The sequence below is a fragment of the Hippocampus zosterae genome, chromosome 9, assembly GCF_025434085.1.
Source record: "Hippocampus zosterae strain Florida chromosome 9, ASM2543408v3, whole genome shotgun sequence".
NCBI classification, from domain to species: Eukaryota; Metazoa; Chordata; class Actinopteri; order Syngnathiformes; family Syngnathidae; genus Hippocampus; species Hippocampus zosterae.
Window position 1 is genome coordinate 17,580,978 of NC_067459.1, and position 21,140 is coordinate 17,602,117.

Here is a 21,140-nt window from a genome sequence, read left to right on the forward strand (position 1 = left end):
AAAGCAATTTATTTTATCGCATATTCCTACATTGTGTATGGTGTAGAACCCTGTTCACATTAAAATTTGTGAGCAGGAGAATTTATTGAATATGATATCCAAAAATTACGTGGGCCGGCTGCATAAATAATGAAATACTTTAATAATTTCTACTTGCACAGTCAAGATACGATGTTGTAAATGACGAGGGTACAGTATTAAGTGCTGTATATGTTAGCTCATGGTGGTAATTACGGGTATAACAATGCTTACTAATCTATTTTAGTTTATAATTAAATACGTAAATATAAATAAATATATACATAATATATAAATATAAATAAAAGAATACATTCACAACACCTTCATAAATTATAATGAAATATTTTCATCCACAATGCGTTATTAAAATGAGAATAAAGCATGTACGGTATATACTTAATCAAATTATAATGAAATAAATAAATACACGAACGTGTTGATTCATAATGGAATAACACGTGTGTGATTCTAATTCAAATTAAACAATTACATACATACAGTTATTCCGATTTGAATTAATACATTAAAATGTTAAATTTTAATGAAGCAGTTAAAACCGTAATATGAACATTTAATTCATTGTAACTGAAAAAAACATGTATTTATTTATTTATTTACAATTATCATGGAATACATAAATAACGTTGTAATCATGTATTTAATTTTGGCTCTTTTGAGCTTTCCATAACGTTGAAGGTGATGTTTTTGTAATATAGCCAATTTGCCAATAGAGGGAGCTAAATAATATATGGAAACTTGACACAACGGCATCATTGTACAGCTCGCACAGTTACGGTACGTGTTTAATATTAACCCTAACAAAATGTGTTAATGATGACAATATATTTAATATGCATGATTGTGTGTGTGATTAATTTGAGCGAAGGGAAGTCGAAAAGTTCCAATTTATTTTCTGGGAAATGAGGAAATGCAACAAAACAAAACGGCATGAGCCTACATTTCCCAGAGTGCCTTTCCCTGCCGGGACCCCGCCCTCTATTTTCCATAACTTCAATCTGACGGATTTTCTGTTTTGCTGTGATTTGATGGTTTCTACGTTGCCGCAAGACTTGCTCCCTCGTACGGCACCACACGAGGCCACCTTTTGCCTCCTCATCGTCCCCGAGAGACACTACTTTTATTTTGGCGCCGTGTTTGGAAAGGTGTACATTGGTTCGTCTTGGTCGGCGGCAGTGTGGGAAGATATTTCTCCCCGAAGCGTCACTCGGAAAACTTCCACGTTTTTTTGAGTTGGCGCCTTGTGTCGTTTTGGTCCACAGACTGCGAGGTCAAAGAGGTGGTTATCCCCGAACTGTATGGCTGTCACATTGTTCCAGCGCGCTCTTCCTGGACATTAACGGCGATGATTGTCGTGTCAGGCCAAGACGAGAGCGAACAGGCATTGCCAACCGGCTAACAACGCTAACCCAGGCGGGGATTACCATGTGGGCGATCACAATTTAGCACATTTCTCGACTCCCCCCCCCCCGCCGTCAACCTCCCAGTGCTCTTGAAAAACATATCTCACGGGCCTCCAACGACTGACACAAAATGCAGACGTAACGGCGGATGAAGTCGGTAAGCTAGCTCTTGTTGTCGCTGCGATGTCGCACAAGCTAGGAGCACACAAATTTGCCATGGAGGGGAATGTGCAGCAAAAAAGCACCCCCCTAACTCGGGAGCTCACACGGATATTCAGCAGCTACAATAAACACTCCGCTCTGCTCAAGAAGAACCTCAAAGAGACCAATGCCTTCTTCCGGGAAATCAGACAGAACTACAGCAATGCATGTGCATCAGCCATGAGCTCGGAGTCCGCTTCCCTGGAGGCAGGTGGGTCAACATCCAGCCTTCTTCAGCATCCTTGCAAACACGTAGTTATTTATTGTGCTTATCGATTTGCATATGCCAGTGATTCCCAACCACTGTTGGAAATCATCAAATTTCCCTAAATTCAGAAAAAATATGCCAATTTAACGCCCTCTTTGTTCACCTATTTATGCCTGCAACATATAGTGACAGGAAGAACAATTCCATGCTCTCCAACTAGATGTCACAATGTACAGTTAACCTGTGTATGCACCTGTTGCCATTCATCCAACAGAATGCAGTGGTGTCCTGAGATGTGAGTGACCCCACTCGTTTTTTTCAACTGCGCTTCTGTGGCTCATTAAAACATACTGAAAGTCATTAAATAGACACGGTGATATTCAGGCTTTTAATGACATTTAAAAACATTAAATACAATGTCCAGAAGCATGTATTCAATTAAAAAAAAAACGTTGATAGGCTGCCATTCGTACTTGGCACCAATCAAGATTGGTACAACTCTCAGAAGGGTAAGCATTGGCCTTCACTTTTATGTTAACGTGTATGAAAAACGTGATAATTATTGTTAATTTTTAACAGATATAAAATGTGTAATTACAGGTATCTTGTTATTCGTCACGCGTGAACTATGGAACTCACGCGATTGATTAAGATTAAACATTTTAATCAACCGACATCCGTATGTATGTAGATATGTGGATAGGAATGTGTGTGTATGCAGTTGGACTTGTTTTGTTTATTTTGTTGGACATTTGTTTTAAGTTGCGCAGCAAAAACAAAACAAAACTTTAAATTAGACTTGGTTATAGCTTCAGAAACCCTGTTCAAGATATGAGCCATCATTCGGACGATTTTTGGCCTTGACTTGTGAGCAAAAATTTGAGATACGAGAGCTGTAAGGTGGCAGTGAAGTCAGTCTCACTTCACAACAAGCAGCAGTTTGTGGAAAAAAGAGGCTTAACATTGTTAATTGCCACTCCCAGTTGAAGCTTACTGTCAAACAAAGCAAAGAGGAATCCACGTTTGTTTACAATAGCTACTTGGCTTTGCTGTCGGAAAGTCTTGTTTAAAGTTTTTGTCAATTAGATTGCGCATGTGATCTCTGCTGTGACCAATTTAGTAATTTCTTCTAGATGTGATGTGTTGCTCGATAATGACTTTAAAAATGTCCATTTTCAAATGCCGACTGTATGTTTTCTTTCTCTTTCTCCACCCCGAGTGACCGCTACCTGTCAAGTCAAGTCAACAGTATTTATAGTGCACTTTCAAACAGCCATCACTGCATACAAAGTGCTGTACATGGAGCAAAATAAAATGCACAATAAACAGTAAGACAAATCGGTAATAAAGGCGGTAGAAAGCACCAAACAGTAAAACCAAGAACAAATCTAAGTCATTCTGAGTCGAATGCCAAAGAATACAAGTGAGTTTTGAGGAGGGCTTTGAAGATGGGCAGCGAGGAGGCTTGCCGAATGTTCAGTGGGAGGTCATTCCAGAGAGGGACCAGCAACAGAAAAGGCTCGATCCCCTCTGAGCCTCAGTTTAGTCCTTGGTATAATGTCTGGTCCACAGACCTGAGGCGCCGGGCAGGTGTGTAGGGGCGGATGAGCTCAGAGAGGTAAGGTGGCGCGAGATTATTCAGAGATTTGAAAACAAAGAGGAGGATCTTGAAAATAACTCTAAAATGAATGGGGAGCCAGTGAAGAGATGTCAGAGTAGGAGTTATGTGCTCCCTCTTACGAGTACCAGTCAAGAGGCGAGCAGCGGCATTCTGGACCAGCTGAATTCGCTTAATGGAGGACTGTCTGACTCCAAAGTAAAGGGCATTGCAGTAATCGAGCCGGGATGTGACAAAGGCATGAATTACTGTCTCAAAGTGTTCATGTGAGAGGAGAGGTTTTATTTTGGCCAGCTGTCTAAGGTGAAAGAAGCTGGATTTAACAACGGAACCAATTTGCAGATCGAGTTTGAAATCACCATCCAGTTTAGCCCAAGTTTGAGACCGTTGATTTCAGATAAGGAGACAGGGGGCCCAAGTCTACAGGATGGAATGTACAAGGGCCACTGGGACCAAACAATATCACCTCTGTCTTCTTTTCATTGAATTTCAAGAAATTTTGTGAAAACCTGTGACTAAAGACTAAGCGCTTACTGATATCATGCTCACCCAAAAGATGGAAATAACTCTTTTCAGCTTGCACGGAACAGTGCTGAACATTAGATGAGTCATACTCAACAGAAAGCATAGGATAAGGCCCCCTTTCATGGGAGCAGCCGAGCACGTGTCCTCACTTTCTAAAACACTAGATTCATCCGGCCTTACATATCTTGACATAGATTTGAATCACATGGTTCCAGGCGATTGTTCCACAATTTAGTCCGCTTGTTTCACACCGACAACGTTTGAGCAAATAATGAGCTGAGTGTTTGATCCGGGAATGCGTCCCAATCACCGTAAACGATCAAGTAATGGGTTGATATGGAGGCGAAATGGAAAAAATGTGTCTCCTTGTGCTACTTTCTGGTCCTTATGTAATTGTCTGCAACCCTGTTGAGTCACGTTGACGATTAGTGTGATTGATAGCCTTTTAGGATGACTCGCAAAGATTTGATTAAATGTTTATCTGTCTATCTGTCTATTTATTGCATCTTCTACTCTGTGATCCTGCAAAATTCCCCCTCAAAGCTGAAAGGGATCACGTGGAATTTCTCTGCTTTTTGCACAAAACGGAGCAAAGCATAAAACGGTGGAACCTTGACTTACGAGTTTCCTGACTTGGGAGTTTTTTTTCCCGATACTTTGGCGACTCCTCTGCAGTATGTGTCGACGATGAGTATTGTGATCTTTTTTTCTTCTTTTCTTCATAACATTGTGCTTTTACTTATGAGTACGGCTGATATGAGTTTATGGTGTTTCCATCGATTTTAGTGGGACGACTGTTTCAAGGTCTGACTGTGGTCACAAAACGAATTCATCCAAGAAAGACTTTATTAATATTGAACTGTGCGTGCTTCACAGACTGACATTGAATCCCACAATCAGATAACGAGGTGCGTGATGCCAAAACTGTAGAAAAAATTTCACATGGTCTCTCTGTGTTGCAGATTTTAAGCCACCGTGTGTGGATCTTGAACGTATCTACCATCCCACGATAAACGGTGGTTCACTGTAGCGGTGGACATAATGATTGATGACGGTTTAACGGACCTTCTTATTTGATGTCTCTCCACAGGGCAATTAAGCTGCATCGCTTTTCCGAGCCACGAAGAAGAGTTCCTGCGCAACACCGTGGGTGCTGCCCCATACATCTTGGTGCTGGGGCAGAACTGCACTGCTCGCTATCAGCTACTCAACTGCCTACTGGGCGAGAGACTGCTGCCGCTGGGCCCCGAGGCCGGCGAACCTTGCGGAGGTGTCCAGGGCACCCCGTGCAAGAGGCGGAAGTTGTGTTTCACCCACGGGAGACAGACGCGACTTAGTCTGGCGCTGCCCGGCCAGTACGAGCTGGTGCACCAGTTGGCGGCGAATCGCGGCCGTTGGGATACGGTGCCACTCGAGGACCTGGAGATCCACGAGGAATGCGAGGACCCCGCACACCGGCTCGCTGAGCTGGAGATCACCCTGCATCACCCTTTACTTCAGGTAGGGTTTTAGGAACCGAATCGCCATCGGTTTGCAACATTCCCTTTACTTTCGGCTATTGATGGAAAGCAAATGAAGCGGCCTCGGTAAAAATCGTTCGATTTGAGCAAAATCACACATGGACATCCCTACAAGCTTTTATTTATTTAGGCTGAGTTAATATTTGAGGAATGTTTGGAATTTTTTCACTTTGCAAACACTGGATGAAATTCAATTGTTGTTTGAAGAGCGACACGTTTTCTTTCCACGTGCGTTTTTATGTCAAGCTGTATTTTGCTGTCAAGTGGAGAACCCCCTGTAGATAACCATAATCCATTCTGTGATGATGTTCCTCTTCCAAGTTTTATTTTAAAAATGTTTTTACATTTTTCACTCTCTCGTTTAGAATTGGAATGAATCCTTTCCCAAGGGTTTGAATTTCGACATCATATAAACGTGCCGGCAGCATTTAAAGATTGTTAACTGTCATAATTGTTCTCATCTGTGTAAAAAAAAAAAAAAAAACACGTTTCGCAGCCAGAGTCAACATGAAAATAAATATCGATAAAGCTCCGTGGACTGTGCAGTACAACTTAACAAACAACAATAGAAAATTGCATCTGCACTCACTCTTTGGTGAAAGGCTGATGAACAGGAAAGGGGGAGGCATTATCCTGTGTGCCTGGCAGGTGAGTCTTTTCTCACTAGCCTGTTAACCCCTCTAAACAGCTGACTATGGGATGTACACTATGAAAGTTCGACACCCCCCCCCCCCCCTGTTCGTATATGCATGTTGGTATAATTGAAATACTCAGCAAGAGATTTGTCTATGGTGTTGCCAACTTAGCAGAGTTTTGCTCTATTTTGTGACTTTTCCGACTCCTCTAGCAAATATTTTTCCATAAAAGAGACCAAAACAACAACAACAACAACATCCTAATGTTCTTAACATTTCCTGCACATTGGAGGGGAGCAGGCCTGGAGGATTTGGCCTGATAATACTGTACGCAAATCTCCAGTTTCCTAGACTGTCCATTTTTGGGTGCAGAGTTCTCTATTTTAAAAAAAAGACACTATTAATTTTCTCAATACATTAACAATACAAAGTATTGAATAAAGTTGAGGTTCGCATGTTGACTTGGGAAGCGTTCCGTTTCTCACGTGGCCCATTTGCAAAGTTAATTGCCCACGTCAGTGTTCAATGATAGTCGGGACACAACGGCCACTATTTAAAGTGACCCCGATTAACCCCAAATAAAATGTTAGAATTTTTTTTTTCTCACGGAAGTCTGAAGGTTTTGTGAACTTTTGGAACTGTTGAAAATTAGGCCCCAGTTTCAGCTGAAGAAAAACATCCTCACAATCTAACGCCACCGCCTCCACTTTTGATATTTTGTTGTCACATGTACTAAACAGCCGATGCTTGCCAGAAATCTTTCCTCAACCCCTCAATAATCTCTGTGTTGCTATTGGCCTCGAGGCAGCCCGACTGACCAGTTTTCCTCTTGTTTTTTCATCCATTTTTAGAGGGAACCCCACTCCATGGGTCGTGTCACTCTTTTCCCATATTTTCTGGACTTTATGATGACGTCAATGTGCTCTGTGAGATATGTCATGCCTTGGAAATTGCGGCGTTAAGCTTCAATGTCATCACTTAGTCAAAGTTTCACAAGACAAGTCGACATCTCACATGACGTCAGGCACGATGCTGGTTCGACCTCATTTTCTGCTTGACTTATGAGGCCTATTTTCCCCCATCATGGTTTTGGTTTAAATTTGAATCATGCGGTTTTAGTAACATTCTAATTAAGAAATCTTGTCCTAAGTGATGGTCAATTCAACAACCACCGTCCACAACGAATACAAATGTGCTTTTGTTTTTTAGAATACTGTACGTGCTTCACTTCTCTTGGCTAACTGGTGAAGCCATGTGGGAAAAGTTTAGTATTCTTGCTCACAGTTTAACAAACCTACTCTGATGAAAGATGAAAATCCCAACGAGCTTGGGGGAGTGAATCGATTTTGGAATGGTCAGTGATCAGTAACGTGTGACACGGAAACTTTTTGTCATCCAGACACTCCAAACCACTCGTATCAAATTCGGAGACGCCACGCCTCGTGCCTGCCCCTGGGCAGCCCACCCGCCTAACCCCCTTACGTAATGCCGCTGGTCTGGTGTGATTCACATGACTAGGTTGTGTCGGGGGATGGGGAAATTCCCTTGGTTATGAAGAAGTTGCCATAGATACAACAGAATCTTTGGCATCTGGAAAAAATGTTTTGTACTTGTGTAGTGAGAAAAGTGACATGGTGAAAATTTCCGGATAAAATTGGCATTATTTGCTATTACTTTTGGGGCTCAGCAATGAAAAATAAGTTAAAGTACTGATCCTGAATTCTTTATCAGAGATTAGGAAAAAATATTCGATTCTGATTCCAATTTTGTGCGTTTGAAGTCGATGAATGTCGTCAGCCGGCGCTGATGGAAAGGGCTGGATGTTTTGCTTTCAAGAAGCTGTGGAAGATTTTCACGCGCCAGTTAATGAGCACATGTTCCTTCTTAGGGACTAAACCAGCCTGAGGTTTCTGCTCAATGGAAGAGAGATTAGTGTGTTGGTCAGTTTTGTGGAGCACAGAATCTCTCTGCTCGCTGCGGTATTCGCACGCTGCTGCCACAGTCGTGGCCCTCCTGCAGATGAAGGAGACACTTGCTAATTAGTTCGTCCTCCTCGTCCCAGTGTGGCTCTATTTTGGCACCCAAAGGACTAAGGGTCCCGAGCTGTCGTCATATTTCTTTTAAATGTACATAACGGCGCTCCACGAATTATACAGGACAGCTGACTCGTTCACAAACGCCCGCAACTTGAACAATCTTGGTGTAACAATGAAATAGTCTGATGTCTTGAAGTGCTCGATAATCGTAGTGAGTTAGCAAAAATCCATTTAAAAAAAGACTTTTTATTTTGGCCTTAGTACGACCTTTACGAAGGAACCTTTTTAAAATCGATTACACCTCGCACTTTGCCGGCTTGGCTTTCGCATCGCCCGCTTCCGCGTGCCTCAAGCGTACAAATAACACTACTGTTGGCTAATGTTCATGTATTTTAACATGCTATTCGTCTCAAAGTAAACATTTCATCTTAATTTTCTCCCTTGCCAGCTCAAATACTCCTCGCAGCCGTTAAGTCATTCACTCCCAAAGACGTTTTTAAACGTCTTTTCAGACTTGGTCTAGAATTGGCTGGTACTGAATGAGTTAATGGATATAAGATATGGATATAAGGAGGATGTATGAAAAAAATACTCTCATGCTTGCTTGATCTTTTTTTTTTTTGGTTCACATTTCCCACAATAATAAAGTCACTTTAAACTGACACTCGAATCAATGCTTAGTATTGTGTTAATATGAGACCATGTTAACCGCAAGAGTAAGCTAGGAGTTAGCTGGAGAAGCTTCTAACTCGCACCCACACGAGTTTAACAGGGAACGACGATGTAGTAGAAGATGGTTATTCTCCCCCCCCCCCCCCCCCCCCCAACACAGTTTAAAGCGATCCCAGACCATGGGCATCTTTTTTCTTTCTGTGTGTTCCTCACTGGCAGCCGTGCTGCGAACTGAGTGCATGCGTCTGCAACAAAATATTTTTTTCCCCTCCTGCCCCCCAAAATAATTCAAATAATAAATTAAGTAATAAAGAGACACCCACACTGAGGTTTTTCTTTTAGGGTCTTTCTGAGATCAACTGAGATCTCAGAAACTGAGAGAGCCAAACACTGTATTTCTCTGGATGCTTGCAGGCTATCTTTGTTCCAGAAAGGCGGCTCAGTTGTTTCTTGGAGATGGCACTGACTGTCTCCTTTGTGTTGCTATGTCTGCCCCTTTACCATCACAACCTCTGTTTTTATTTATTCCGCAAATCGCCAGTAGGTAACGGTCGCTGCCTTTCCACATATAACTCACAGTGGAACCGCTAAGGTTGGACATAATCAGTTCATTCTGTACTTTTACATAATGAAAATTCGATTTTGTCCTGTACATGCAGATACAAATAATAGTCAGTTGAAAACTACAGTTTGGTCTGACAAAAATTGTGTCTCCCTTAAAAACTACAAAGTACATGAAGGAGCAACCAAGAACAACCGTGAGAGAAGAAATATTGTTCTAGTGATCGTTTACATTTTGCGTCTTGACACGTTTTCATTGAGTGAGCTCGAAGTGTGGCTGCTGCTGGGTAGCAGTAATGCTCATCTATATTTACCACTTTAGGTTAAAGTAGCCAAATGTTTAGCATTCTGTACACGTTCAAAAGCCAAATATGCACTCTGTGTTCTCATTTTGCTCTCCACTCCCTGTCAAAGGAGATAATCTCGTTCTTTAGCTGAATGTTTGCCAACATCCACTTCTTTCTTAAATGGCTGTTTAGTGCCAAACGCTTTGTCATAAAACAACAATGATCTAAAACTGAATGAGCGAAAACTGCGTGTGTGCCACAGCAAAGTAACCAGCAATTATCATTCATTTAATTACATTTTTAAAAATATTTTTTTTAAATCGCAGCTGTACAGTTTTTTTGTTTACGTCACTTATCAGATTGACTTACATAGTCACACTTGTACTTGCTGGTCGATGTCCCCTTAAAATGCATTTTCAAATTATGATTTTAAAAAACTATCCTATACAGTAATTTAAAAAAGTTGACTTTACATACAATTGGCTTGACTGGATCTGTCGATATTTTGCATTTTATGCTCATTCTTTGTATCTTTAAGTATGAGCTTTAATTCACATCATTGATTGGCTCCGTTAAATAAAATATCCCAGCTGCAGTGGTTTCCACATATACATTTACTGCCTCAACTTAATTTTAGCCGCTACTAAAAGATATTGGCACTACCTGTCACTATGTAACTGTTGAAATAACTTTTATTGCCGCACGGAAAGTCTGCTAATAGATACCAGTACCCATTTCCTTTGTGGGATGATACTGCAAATACAGTGCCTCAAATGTCATTTGCAAGACATCCATTCATTCATTATCTGAACCGCTTATTCTCAGTGTGAAAACAATTTTGCTCACTTCTTTCTCAGCCGAGGTCTTCCCTCTTTGAAGAGACTTTAAAGCAACCTTTTTTTTCCCCCACTTCAAAACAACCAAAGAAACCGTCCCTAAAATTACGTTTCGTTCAGCTTCTCAAATGAATACACTGACATTTATCCCTCATGCCTGCTTCACAATTTTATACGGTTGTGTGGAACTGATCTGGAATCTGGGTTAGTATGTACGGTAATTACCTCGGCCAATGAGGTTAAATTCATTGCGCTTTTCCCATTAACCGGATTAGGTAAAAACGTAATCTGATTTCATGAAGCGTTGTGGATGACCCTTTACATTGAGACGATATTCCAGGATGTTTGTTTGTTACACTTTTTTTATTTAAAGTTCCTGTTAAGTGAAAGCAAATGTTGTTTATACACCACAGAGAAAAGTGCTAGCAACCCTGCTTGATTTAAAAGATGAAAACAAATCGACAAGTATATTAGTGGTATTGAATACTGATTGTGATAATACACCACAATGTCTGTTTTACCGGTCTTTGTTTTTATGTCAGATTTTACTCCATGTACAGCATGTTATATGCATTTTTATTTGTGCTCTCTAAGCAAACCCTGACCGAAGTCAAACCTGTCGCAGGACCAGCCAAAGTATGACCAAAAAAAGCGTGACTTCAAGTCTCCAAAAATCTGGAACTTGTATTTTAGTATTGTATGATTTTGCGGGGAGCTCGGAGAAGGGATGTGCATTTCTGGCTATCAGTTGTAAATGCCCCCAAATGTTTGTGTTTCCTCATCAGGAAGCAAAGGTCATGATGGTGCCTTGTGCGAGCGTCCAGCCTATGCAAGAGGCCCTCGAAGACTGTACTCGGAATGTGATCCCGATCATACTGTATGCCACCAAGGAGGATTCCTTAAACGCGGAGCAGGTGGCCGAGCTTCGGAAAGTCAAGGAGATGCTCTCCTTTCCCATCTGTTTCATCCGCCTCCCCGACACGATGCCGGCAGCCTCGCCGGAGCCCAGCCGCCGCGTAGAGAAGGACAAGGAGCGGGAGAAGAGCGCTCTCCATAAGCAGCTGCTCTCCCTCGGCTTTCTTAGCGGCCCGACGGGAAATTGCTCCTGCGGGGCCCCCACGCAGATGCCCGTCCCGGGTGCCAAGCCGCAAAGCATGCTTGGTGAAGCCTTCGAAAGATTACACAGGCTGCTGGTGCCTTTTACCCGCCAGGTGCTACAAAACCAACAGGTGGAGGCCGCCAGCCTGCTCAACGGGCTCCACTGTCGCTGCCTCGATCTTTTCATTAACCAGGTCGGATAAGTTCTGCCTGATAAACATATGACCGGTAGTGGCAAGAGTTTATCTTTAACGTGCACATGAACCAAACAGTAAGCAGCAGCATTTGTCCATTGTGACACCCCCCAACCCCCACCCCCCTCCTGCAGGCCTTTGACATGCAGAGAGACCTGCAGATAACCCCCCGCAGGCTGGAATATACCCGTGAGAAAGAAGGGGAATTGTTCACCTCCCTCATGGCGATTGCTAACCGCAAACAAGAGGAGATGAAGGAAATGATTGTGGAGACACTTAGCAGCATGAAAGAGCAATTGCTTGAGGATGCTGCCAACTTGGAGTTTACGGGTAAGTTCGTTTACATCAGGCGAGTTATGAAAAGACCCGCTTGTCTTTATGCTCGCAGTCTCATAAAAATAACCTTATCAATATCACCGTTTGTTTGCCAACATTTGATCTCGCTTGTCTTTATGCTCGCAGTCTCATAAAAATAACCTTATAAATATCACCGTTTGTTTGCCAACATTTGATCTTTTTTAGACAATTGCGAAATCGCCCCCGTGAAAAGTCTAGTGCAGCCATCTTCTTGGCGAACTTCGGCCCGGATCCGGTCTCATGCGGATTCACAGTCACTTGCTATGAGTCAAGATAAAGTACTCAATGTATGCGGTCACACTGCAATTTCTTTCCCTCTCCCAATCCATGATCACAGACAGTGTACTGCCTGTGTACTGCTGTTGTGGTCACATGACTAAAATGAGCCAGTCAAACCGTTTGGTTACCAGAAGAGATTTTTAAGGAATTTGTTGGAAAGACGCAACAAATGAATGTTTAGCGTTTCGGTCCTAAAGGAATATGTCAATCTTGTAGTTGATCACATGACGTGATTGGTCGTTACCTCAGCCCTGAGCAAATCGGATGTCATTATCAGTCGACAGAAAATGGCGTAATAGGCCGCCCCCTGAGATGGACAAAAACGTGTGGAATTTGCTGCTTCATTCATACTCCACAAGCACAGTATTAATCAGAATGTTCTGCTGTTTTAGAATGGAAAGGGTTTGCCCTGTAAGACTGAGGTTGTGACATGGCAGACTAATCCTCTCAGGTTATTCGGGGGGAGGGATGCCAATACTAGCTGCAATTTTAATCTGAGAGGGGGAGAGATGTGGGATCAAACGGGGGGAAAATGTGCTTGATATTTTTTAGCATACCATATGAAGTGGTTCCAACCATTGCTGTGGTAAAACATAATCAATTCTTGAATGCTGGTTGTCTTCTGATTTATTCACATTCATATTACGTAAAAGCATATTTAAGGAGATACTTCACATATGCATGCCATTTGCAGCCATAAAAAAGTTTATATTTTGTCTATAATTTGTTTTATAACATTATTTTATTTGTGTGTGCATTTAATAACTTTTATCTATTTTTAAAATAATATAGCTAGCCGCCATGTTCATTAAACACATCACAAGATCATACATATCACTATCTTAAGGAACATTTTAACATTCTTGACGGTCATACAATCCTAAAGAATGTATTAACACCAACTGTTATGAAAGCGCTACATAAATAAAGGTGTATGACAAGAACTAAAATAAAAGTACCGGTACTGAACTGACCCTTGGATGCGTAGCATATTGCAAAACACACACAAATGATTGCCGAAGGCGAGTTGACTTCATGCACTTTTAGAGAATAAAGATTTTTAATTGTCATAAAAATATAAAGTGTTGCATGCATGCACTTAGAAACGCACACACACACACGTATATAAAATGGAAAGTAAATGTAATTGCTAACGTAAAGTGCTGTTCTTTTGTTTGACTGCAGACATAATAGTCACAACCAACGGCGAGCCTGTTACGTCAAAGGAGATCAAGTCTTGCATCCACCAGATCCAGGAGCTGATTGTGTTGCGTCTGAATCAGGCTGTGGCTAACAAGCTCATCAGCTCTGTGGACTATTTGAGAGAGAGTTTTGTGGGAACACTGGAGCGATGTCTCAACAGTCTGGAGAAGTCCCACATCGACTCATCCGTACACAACATCACCTCCAATCACCTCAAACAGGTGCACAGACATTGGTCGTCCATCACACAGAAGAAGAAGTAGACAAGCAACAAACTCGGTGTAACGAACTACGGATGATCGCAACTAACTCATGTCATCTTGCCCTGTGTATCTGTTCTAGTTATTGAACGCCGCCTATCACGTCGAGGTCACCTTTCATTCGGGATCCTCCGTCACGCGACTCGTGTGGGAGCAAATCAAACAGGTAATCCATTCGAGAAAACGTCATATTTCGAACCGACGTGGCGATCCACGCCTCCAGGGTGATCATGTGCCTCTTTCAGATCATCCACCGGATAACATTTGTGAACCCACCTGCCATCTCGCACGAATGGAAGCGCAAAGTGGCCCAGGACGCCATTGAAAGTCTCAGTGCTGCCAAACTGGCCCGAAGCATCTGCTCCCAGTTCAGAACCCGCCTCAACAGCTCCCATGAGGCTTTTGCAGCATCCCTGCGTCAGGTTAATATGTCCACATCTCCTTTTGCTCCTTGCCCCTACATTTACCTCAAATATAGTAAATCACTAACCATCTATACAGCCAGCACTCTGAGAGAACAAACCTCAAATCACTGATTCAACTCTAGAGGATTTTCTTATATTGACTGTAAAACTGTGTTTCATTCGTGCCTTGTCTATTTTCTCCATCCATCCTAGTTTGCAAGGTCATTCTGAAAAAAACGAATATGCTGCTTAAAATAAGCTCCGCCTCACTCTCCTTGCCTCTCTATCTGTGAATAATTATCGAGTATCGAAGCCGATTAACCTACAGAAGCAACAAAGATGACCAGATATATCTAGCTAGCTAGCTAAATGGATAGATGAATAAAGATAGCAAGCTAACCTTCCTCCAGCTAGCTAGCTAGGAAGGCCACACGGGGCTAGCTAGCTTGCTATCTTCATTCATTCATTCATTTATTTATTTTACGGTGTCTAATGCTATCGTGAGGATATTTGAGTTGAAAATTTGCACTTGAAAAAACGATTGAAATATTTATTCAAATGTTCCAAAACAGTGCTTATCAAGCAAGTCTAATGGACTATGTTTCATAAAAAGAAACCATACTTGAATTTGGAACCTTTTAAAAAATTAATAAATAACTAATTGTAAAAATTTTGTTTGGTCCAAAAGAAGCTGACATCTTTATTGTGTTTCGAAGAATTTGATTTGTCTTAATCTTTTTTACGTTTAAACAATTTCTCGTTTTGTACCCAATGTAAATGACTGTTTGAATAATCGTGATTTCAATCAATGCCTAAATAAACGTGATGAATATTTTTTTTTTCATAATCGAGCAGCCCCCTCATCTGAAACCTGCTGCAATCCAGTGTCGGTGTGAACTTGGCTTCAAAGCCGCTCTCATGCCAACTTCGAGTGTCTAGAGCAAGACTGATGAGAGCACAAACCTGTAGGAGGGATTTTCTGAAAAGGGATGCTTGGACAAACATTGATTTATGGTGGCTGTCGACTTAGAAAAATAGCATTCATCCCTGTAAGTTTGTGTTGGCGAGGAAGGCCGCATTTATTAATTTGACAAACGACCACAACGTCAGGGAGGTCAATACTGCTTGGCGGTGAGAAATGGGGCGCTGTGGTGTTTCATCAAAGGAACCAGCCAAGCCACCAAACATGGCAAATCTTTGTTCCAGAAAACGCACCGGAGCTGTTGATGAATGAAAGTCATCAACACAAACCACAACTTGTGAATGCTCACCCTGTGGCATTTTCTGTGTGTCCGCTCGCAGCTGGAGGAGGGCCACACGGGGCGATTGGAGCGCACCGAGGACCTGTGGCTGCGCGTAAGGAAGGACCACGCCCCACGACTGGCCCGCCTCTCACTCGAAAGCCGCTCCCTCCGAGACGTGCTGCTGCATGGTGAGCAGCGTGATCATCGTTAAATATGACCAAGTTGTTGTTTTTTTTTTAAAAATTGAGTTTGTTTTAATTTGTTTTTAGATGAAGTTTGTAATTTTAATGCTTCATTTTAATTGAGTTTTTATCAGTTTTAGATTTTTAAATATATGGAACATTTGTCAGGTGAGGTGAACGTACACTACAATTCTCACAGGACCATTTGACTTTCCTCCCTCTGGACGAACATACAACAATACCAAATTAAATCGTTTTAAAATTAACCCTGAAAGATCCTCTCTTGTCAAAGACAATTTGTTATTTTTTGTTTTTCAAAAGCATTTAAATGTTTTTTTTCCTATTGTGGTTTGACTTCTTTTGTTAGTTTTTCATAATGACCTTCATGGTGAGTCACCATCTCGCTGCTTTTTTTTTTTCCACCCAACTTCAACTCGAATGTTTAAAGTTGAAAACTTACCCCTATCCCACCTTGTGAACGTTACGTAATTAAACCCAGAAAACAGGTGAGCTGTGATCGGTCATTATCGAATCCCTCAGTAGCAGTAAGATCACTTTCAGTCGACAGCTCTTTGCTCCTTGATTCATATTCCGCAAATGCAGTATTAATCAGAATACCGTGTTGCGACTCATGGTGCGCATCGAACATATTGTAAAGAAAATTTGTGACTTGACTTCCCCGCTAACATTCCTTTTCGCCCGTATTATTATTTTGTTCTTTGTAACAGATGACATTTGTCTTTTCTAACAGGTAAACCAAAGATAGGCCGTGAGCTGGGCCGCGGCCAGTACGGAGTGGTGTACTTGTGCGACAGTTGGGGGGGCCGCTACCCATGTGCCCTGAAGTCTGTGGTGCCACCGGATGATAAACACTGGAACGACCTGGCTTTGGAGTTTCACTACACAAGGCGAGTTCGGAACATCAGAGGGTCTCGAGCATTTCTTTTTAAATTTCAAAAAGTCCGAGGGGTCTTTTCTAAGCTTTTAAAGGGCTTTTAAAGCAGCCCTTCATATCATGTGATCAGTTCCCCTGCAACGCCTCAGTTTCTAAAAAATATCAAATTTGGGGCTGTTGATGCTTTTCTGCGAACGCATCAGCGGATTGTGCCAAGTGTCTTCTCCGCATGTGGTTGCTCGAAGCGTCACATTGCTGAGGAATGCGAAGCCCGCTTACCAGCTGGACTCGCCGTGACAACAAATGTGACACTTTGTGCTTCAGGTCGCTGCCCAAGCACGAGCGTCTCGTCGACCTCCACGGCTCCGTTATCGACCACACCTACGGGGAGGGCTCCAGCATTGCCGTGCTGCTCATCATGGAGCGCTTGCACCGAGACCTCTACACCGGCCTCAAGGTGACACTAAAGAGTGCCATAAACTCGTTTCTCTTTGACGAATCGATCGCATCTGGGGGTCATGGGAAACACCGAACCCCCCTCTAGTGTGTTACTTATTTCCAGTCTACTTTTTGGTAGCTGTCATTGTAGTCAGATATTAAGTGCTTTTTTTCCCAGAGGTTTTGAAGGCTTCATTGCCTCGTTTACTAGCCTGTCCAAAAATACGCTTGGTGTGTGACAGTCACATGTAGCGAGAAACATTTTTCTTGGAATTTGTTGGCTGTCTCAGAAATTGGCGGTCTGACTTTTTCGAGGAACAAAACTCTCCAAATATATTTTTTTCATTATCTTTGCTAGCTTCTATGTTGGGGTTATTTTATTTTATTTTTTTAATAATGCATCACATGCCTGAAATGAGCAGTTTGAGATGTTTGTACAGATCCACAGGTGGCTGCACTTGATTCTCTAAACAAAAATCCTTTCACACTCTGAATATCTATGAAATGTTTCTTGTTCAGTATTTCTGTGCGGTACCAAATGTCCCACGAACCAGTTCTAGTCCATGGCCCAGTGGTTGAGGACCGCTGCTTCAAATGACGTCAGACCTAAAGTCTGGCGTGATGTTAAAAATACAGACGCATCTCAACAAATTACAACACCAGGGAAAATTTGATTTCACTGATCATTTCAAATTCAGCTCAAGAAACAAAACATTTTAAATAGTTTTTGAATCTATGAAATACTTAACCTTTCACAGATTTTTTTTAACGATTTAGATGCACTTGTGTGACAATTGCCAGAGGAAATGAGTCTCTGCCGTCAAACTTTCACTTTTCGCCTTCCTGTCCCTGTTATAATTCTAATCTCACCCCCCAAAGGTGGAAAATTGACAGTTTATTTTTGGTCTCACTTTTTTTCTCCCCTGTCTGTGACATTCATAAGAATGTAAAAAGTCCTTTGTGGACTTAAGTCATGTACCTTTTCTGTTTTGTTTCATGTCAGGCTGGTTTGTCACTGAGAGAGAGGCTTCAGATTGCGCTGGATGTTGTGGAGGGGATCCGTTTCTTGCACAGTCAAGGCCTTTTGCACCGAGACATCAAGCTCAAAAATGTCCTGGTAAGTGTGAACACGAGCGAGTGCTAAAATTGACAAGCTCACTTGTGTTATTGCATTTGAAGGTGTTTGGGTGTCCGAATTAACCAATTTGTCCGTCATCTGAGTAGACCTTGGATATTTTTGACTCATACTCAAGTCATTGTTATTCAACCACACAGCGGTGCAATTGTTTTGTGGTGCCATGTAATCGTTGTAAAGATAAAATAAGATTAAGTCCTCAAAACCACACCACTACACTGCCACTATTTCTCTGACTTACACATTCCATTCCCATTTTAACACTCAAGATTTCTTCTGTTGACTAATCATCGTTGAGCAGCGTGTCAAACTCCCGCCACACCCTTGCGCGAGAATTTTTTGTACGTGCTCATGTACGTGCTATATCCTGTGAATGGGAAAATATTGCCATTTCAGTTAAACTTGTTTAGTGATTTAAATTATGTACAGTTGTCTCTTAAAGGTAAATATTTTGTAGTTTCTAGACAGGTATGATGCATTTTATCCCCTGCACCACAATCTATAAACACATTCAAACTTACAACCCCCCCACACACACACACACACTTTTGCACACATTGTAAACACGAAATTACAAGCATTAAATGCCTAGAAAAGACTGTACTGATTGTAGTACAGTATCGGTGTATTAGTCATGTGCCATTAAGAGGCGGGGCATGGTGGTGTGATGTTGGCGTGTGAGTGCCTGGCCGTGAGCTGTGGCCGACTGCAGCTTCTGCGTGGGAGTGCTTATTGTTTTGACTGTTGTCCTTCCTTTCCTTCCTTCCTTTCACATCGTAGCTGGACAAGCAGAACCGGGCCAAAATCACAGACCTGGGCTTCTGTAAACCAGAGGCCATGATGTCCGGCAGCATTGTCGGAACCCCCATCCACATGGCACCGGAGCTGTTTACGGGTACCGTTGCTTTTTCGTCACACTGTCCCAGAAGATATTGAATACAATTACACGCCTCTCCTGTTATTGCCGCCTGCTCACAGGAAAATATGACAACTCTGTTGACGTCTATGCCTTCGGGATCCTCTTCTGGTACCTGTGCACCGGCTCCGTAAAACTCCCGGAAGCCTTTGAGAAATGCTCCAGCAAGGACCAACTCTGGAATAATGTCAAAAAAGGTGATCACGCGCTTGATAGACGCATCGATAGATGGTGTAGATTGAAACTGTGTTATCTCGAGGTGCGATTTTCATTTATTCTGCAACCATGCTCATTAAAAAAACAAAAACAAAAAATCTGAAATTAAAACCTCCCCCGGCTCTTTCTGGCATGTACACTAGCGTACAGATATATATGGAGACGATCAGTTGTTTTTCGGAAATGATTAAAAATACATGCCTAAAGAGTATTATTCTATTGCCAGACTAGATGTGTTGCATCACTGCTTGTGTTCAAAGCAGTGATGTCACTTGCAAATACCAACGTTTAAAAGTTCCTCTGGAAAAGTTCATCTTTGGTCACTTCCATGTCCTCGTGTGGCCCCCAGGTGCCCGACCCGAAAGATTATCCTCGTTCGACGAGGAGTGCTGGCAGCTGATGGAGGCCTGCTGGAACGGCGACCCTTCCCAGAGGCCCCTGCTCGGCATCGTGGAGCCCGGCCTGCAAAGCATCATGGTCCGCCTGTGCAACTATGACTCTGAACAGAAAAGCAGCAGCCTGGAGGACTCGAACTGAAAACACTCCCGACAAACTAATGCACACGTCATGGGGATCGTGGTCGTCAAAATATTTTTTTTTCCTCATATTTATGAAAGGACGCTCGATAGCCAAAAATTGTGACCCATGTCTTTGTCCTTGTTCACATGTGGAGATTTATGTAATTTATGAGGGGATCCAGATGTTTGCAAAGATGTTTGTTTTATTGTTTATCTGTATAGACGTCCTCCACTTTGACATGCTAACTGCCACTCATTCACAGAAAATGTTACTAGATGCAACTTTTAAATGTCGTCCGTTACAAGTATTGGGAGCAAAAAAAAAAAGAAAAGATAAGATACATTTTAGACTGTATTTAATGTCTGCATCTACACATATACCTTTTTTTAAATAAAAGGATCTGTTACAACAAGTCAGATGTTATTGCTATTGAAATACTTTTCCACTCTGTCTTGTCATGTGACACCCAAGATTCGACAGACTTTTCCATGCTTCCCACTGGAACAAATGAATATACTGCAAGCATTTTTCTTCCCCGCCATTCCTTTTCTGTTTAGCTCCCACGTGCCATTTCTCATTTGTTGAGATAAATGTTTAAAAGAAACATAGGCTAGATGTAGATATATGTCGTTGGGTGTTGGAGGTGGCTTGAGCCAAGTCCGTGAGAACTTGACCTTGAGATCAAAGGTGAAATCCCTCTTCAGACGGAAAAATAGGGAAATTAGGATTGCTGTCATGTTCAATTTTATGTTGTAAGGCATTTGTTACCCCCCCCCCCCTCCAAAAAAAAAGACCCCAAAACTGCTGATCTTCCGCAACATCCAAAGTAATTTCTGCAGTCTGCAGAGCCAAACATCAGCGTCCCCTAAAGGCTTTCTTCGGTTGTATCGTAGTTGGAAAAAAAAAGTGTGCCTCTCATTGCAGAGGTGCAAGGTTCGATTCCAGCTCCGGCCTTCCTGTGTGGCGTTTGCATGTTCTCCCCGGGCCTGCGTGATTTTTTTCCGGGTACTCGGGTTTCCTCCCACATTCCCAAAACGTGTGGCAGGTTAAAAGAACAACCGAAATTGTCCCAAGATGTGAATGTGAGCGTGAATGCTTGTATGTCCCAGCGTGCCCTACGATTGATTGGCTGGCAACCAGTTCAGGGTGTCCCGCACCTACTGCCCCGGAGACGGCTGGGATAGGCTCCAGCACGCCCCTGCGACGCTCGTGACGATAAGCGGATTAGAAAATGGATGGATTAACCAACACTGAGCATC

At 42.3% G+C, this 21,140-nt stretch overlaps 1 protein-coding gene across 1 annotated transcript; it reads left to right on the plus strand.

Annotated features, from left to right (window-relative positions):
- Positions 1 to 990: 990 nt before the first annotated feature.
- On the plus strand, positions 991 to 20,293 carry dstyk (dual serine/threonine and tyrosine protein kinase). Its single transcript, XM_052076647.1, has 14 exons — positions 991 to 1,854; positions 5,085 to 5,494; positions 11,327 to 11,833; positions 11,968 to 12,163; positions 13,655 to 13,893; positions 14,015 to 14,098; positions 14,178 to 14,354; positions 15,639 to 15,768; positions 16,514 to 16,670; positions 16,982 to 17,114; positions 18,099 to 18,212; positions 19,011 to 19,125; positions 19,209 to 19,343; positions 19,712 to 20,293. The coding sequence occupies exons 1-14, from the start codon at positions 1,626 to 1,628 to the stop codon at positions 19,897 to 19,899; spliced, it is 2,814 nt and encodes a 937-aa protein (XP_051932607.1). The 5' UTR covers positions 991 to 1,625; the 3' UTR covers positions 19,900 to 20,293.
- The last annotated feature ends 847 nt before the right edge of the window (positions 20,294 to 21,140 follow it).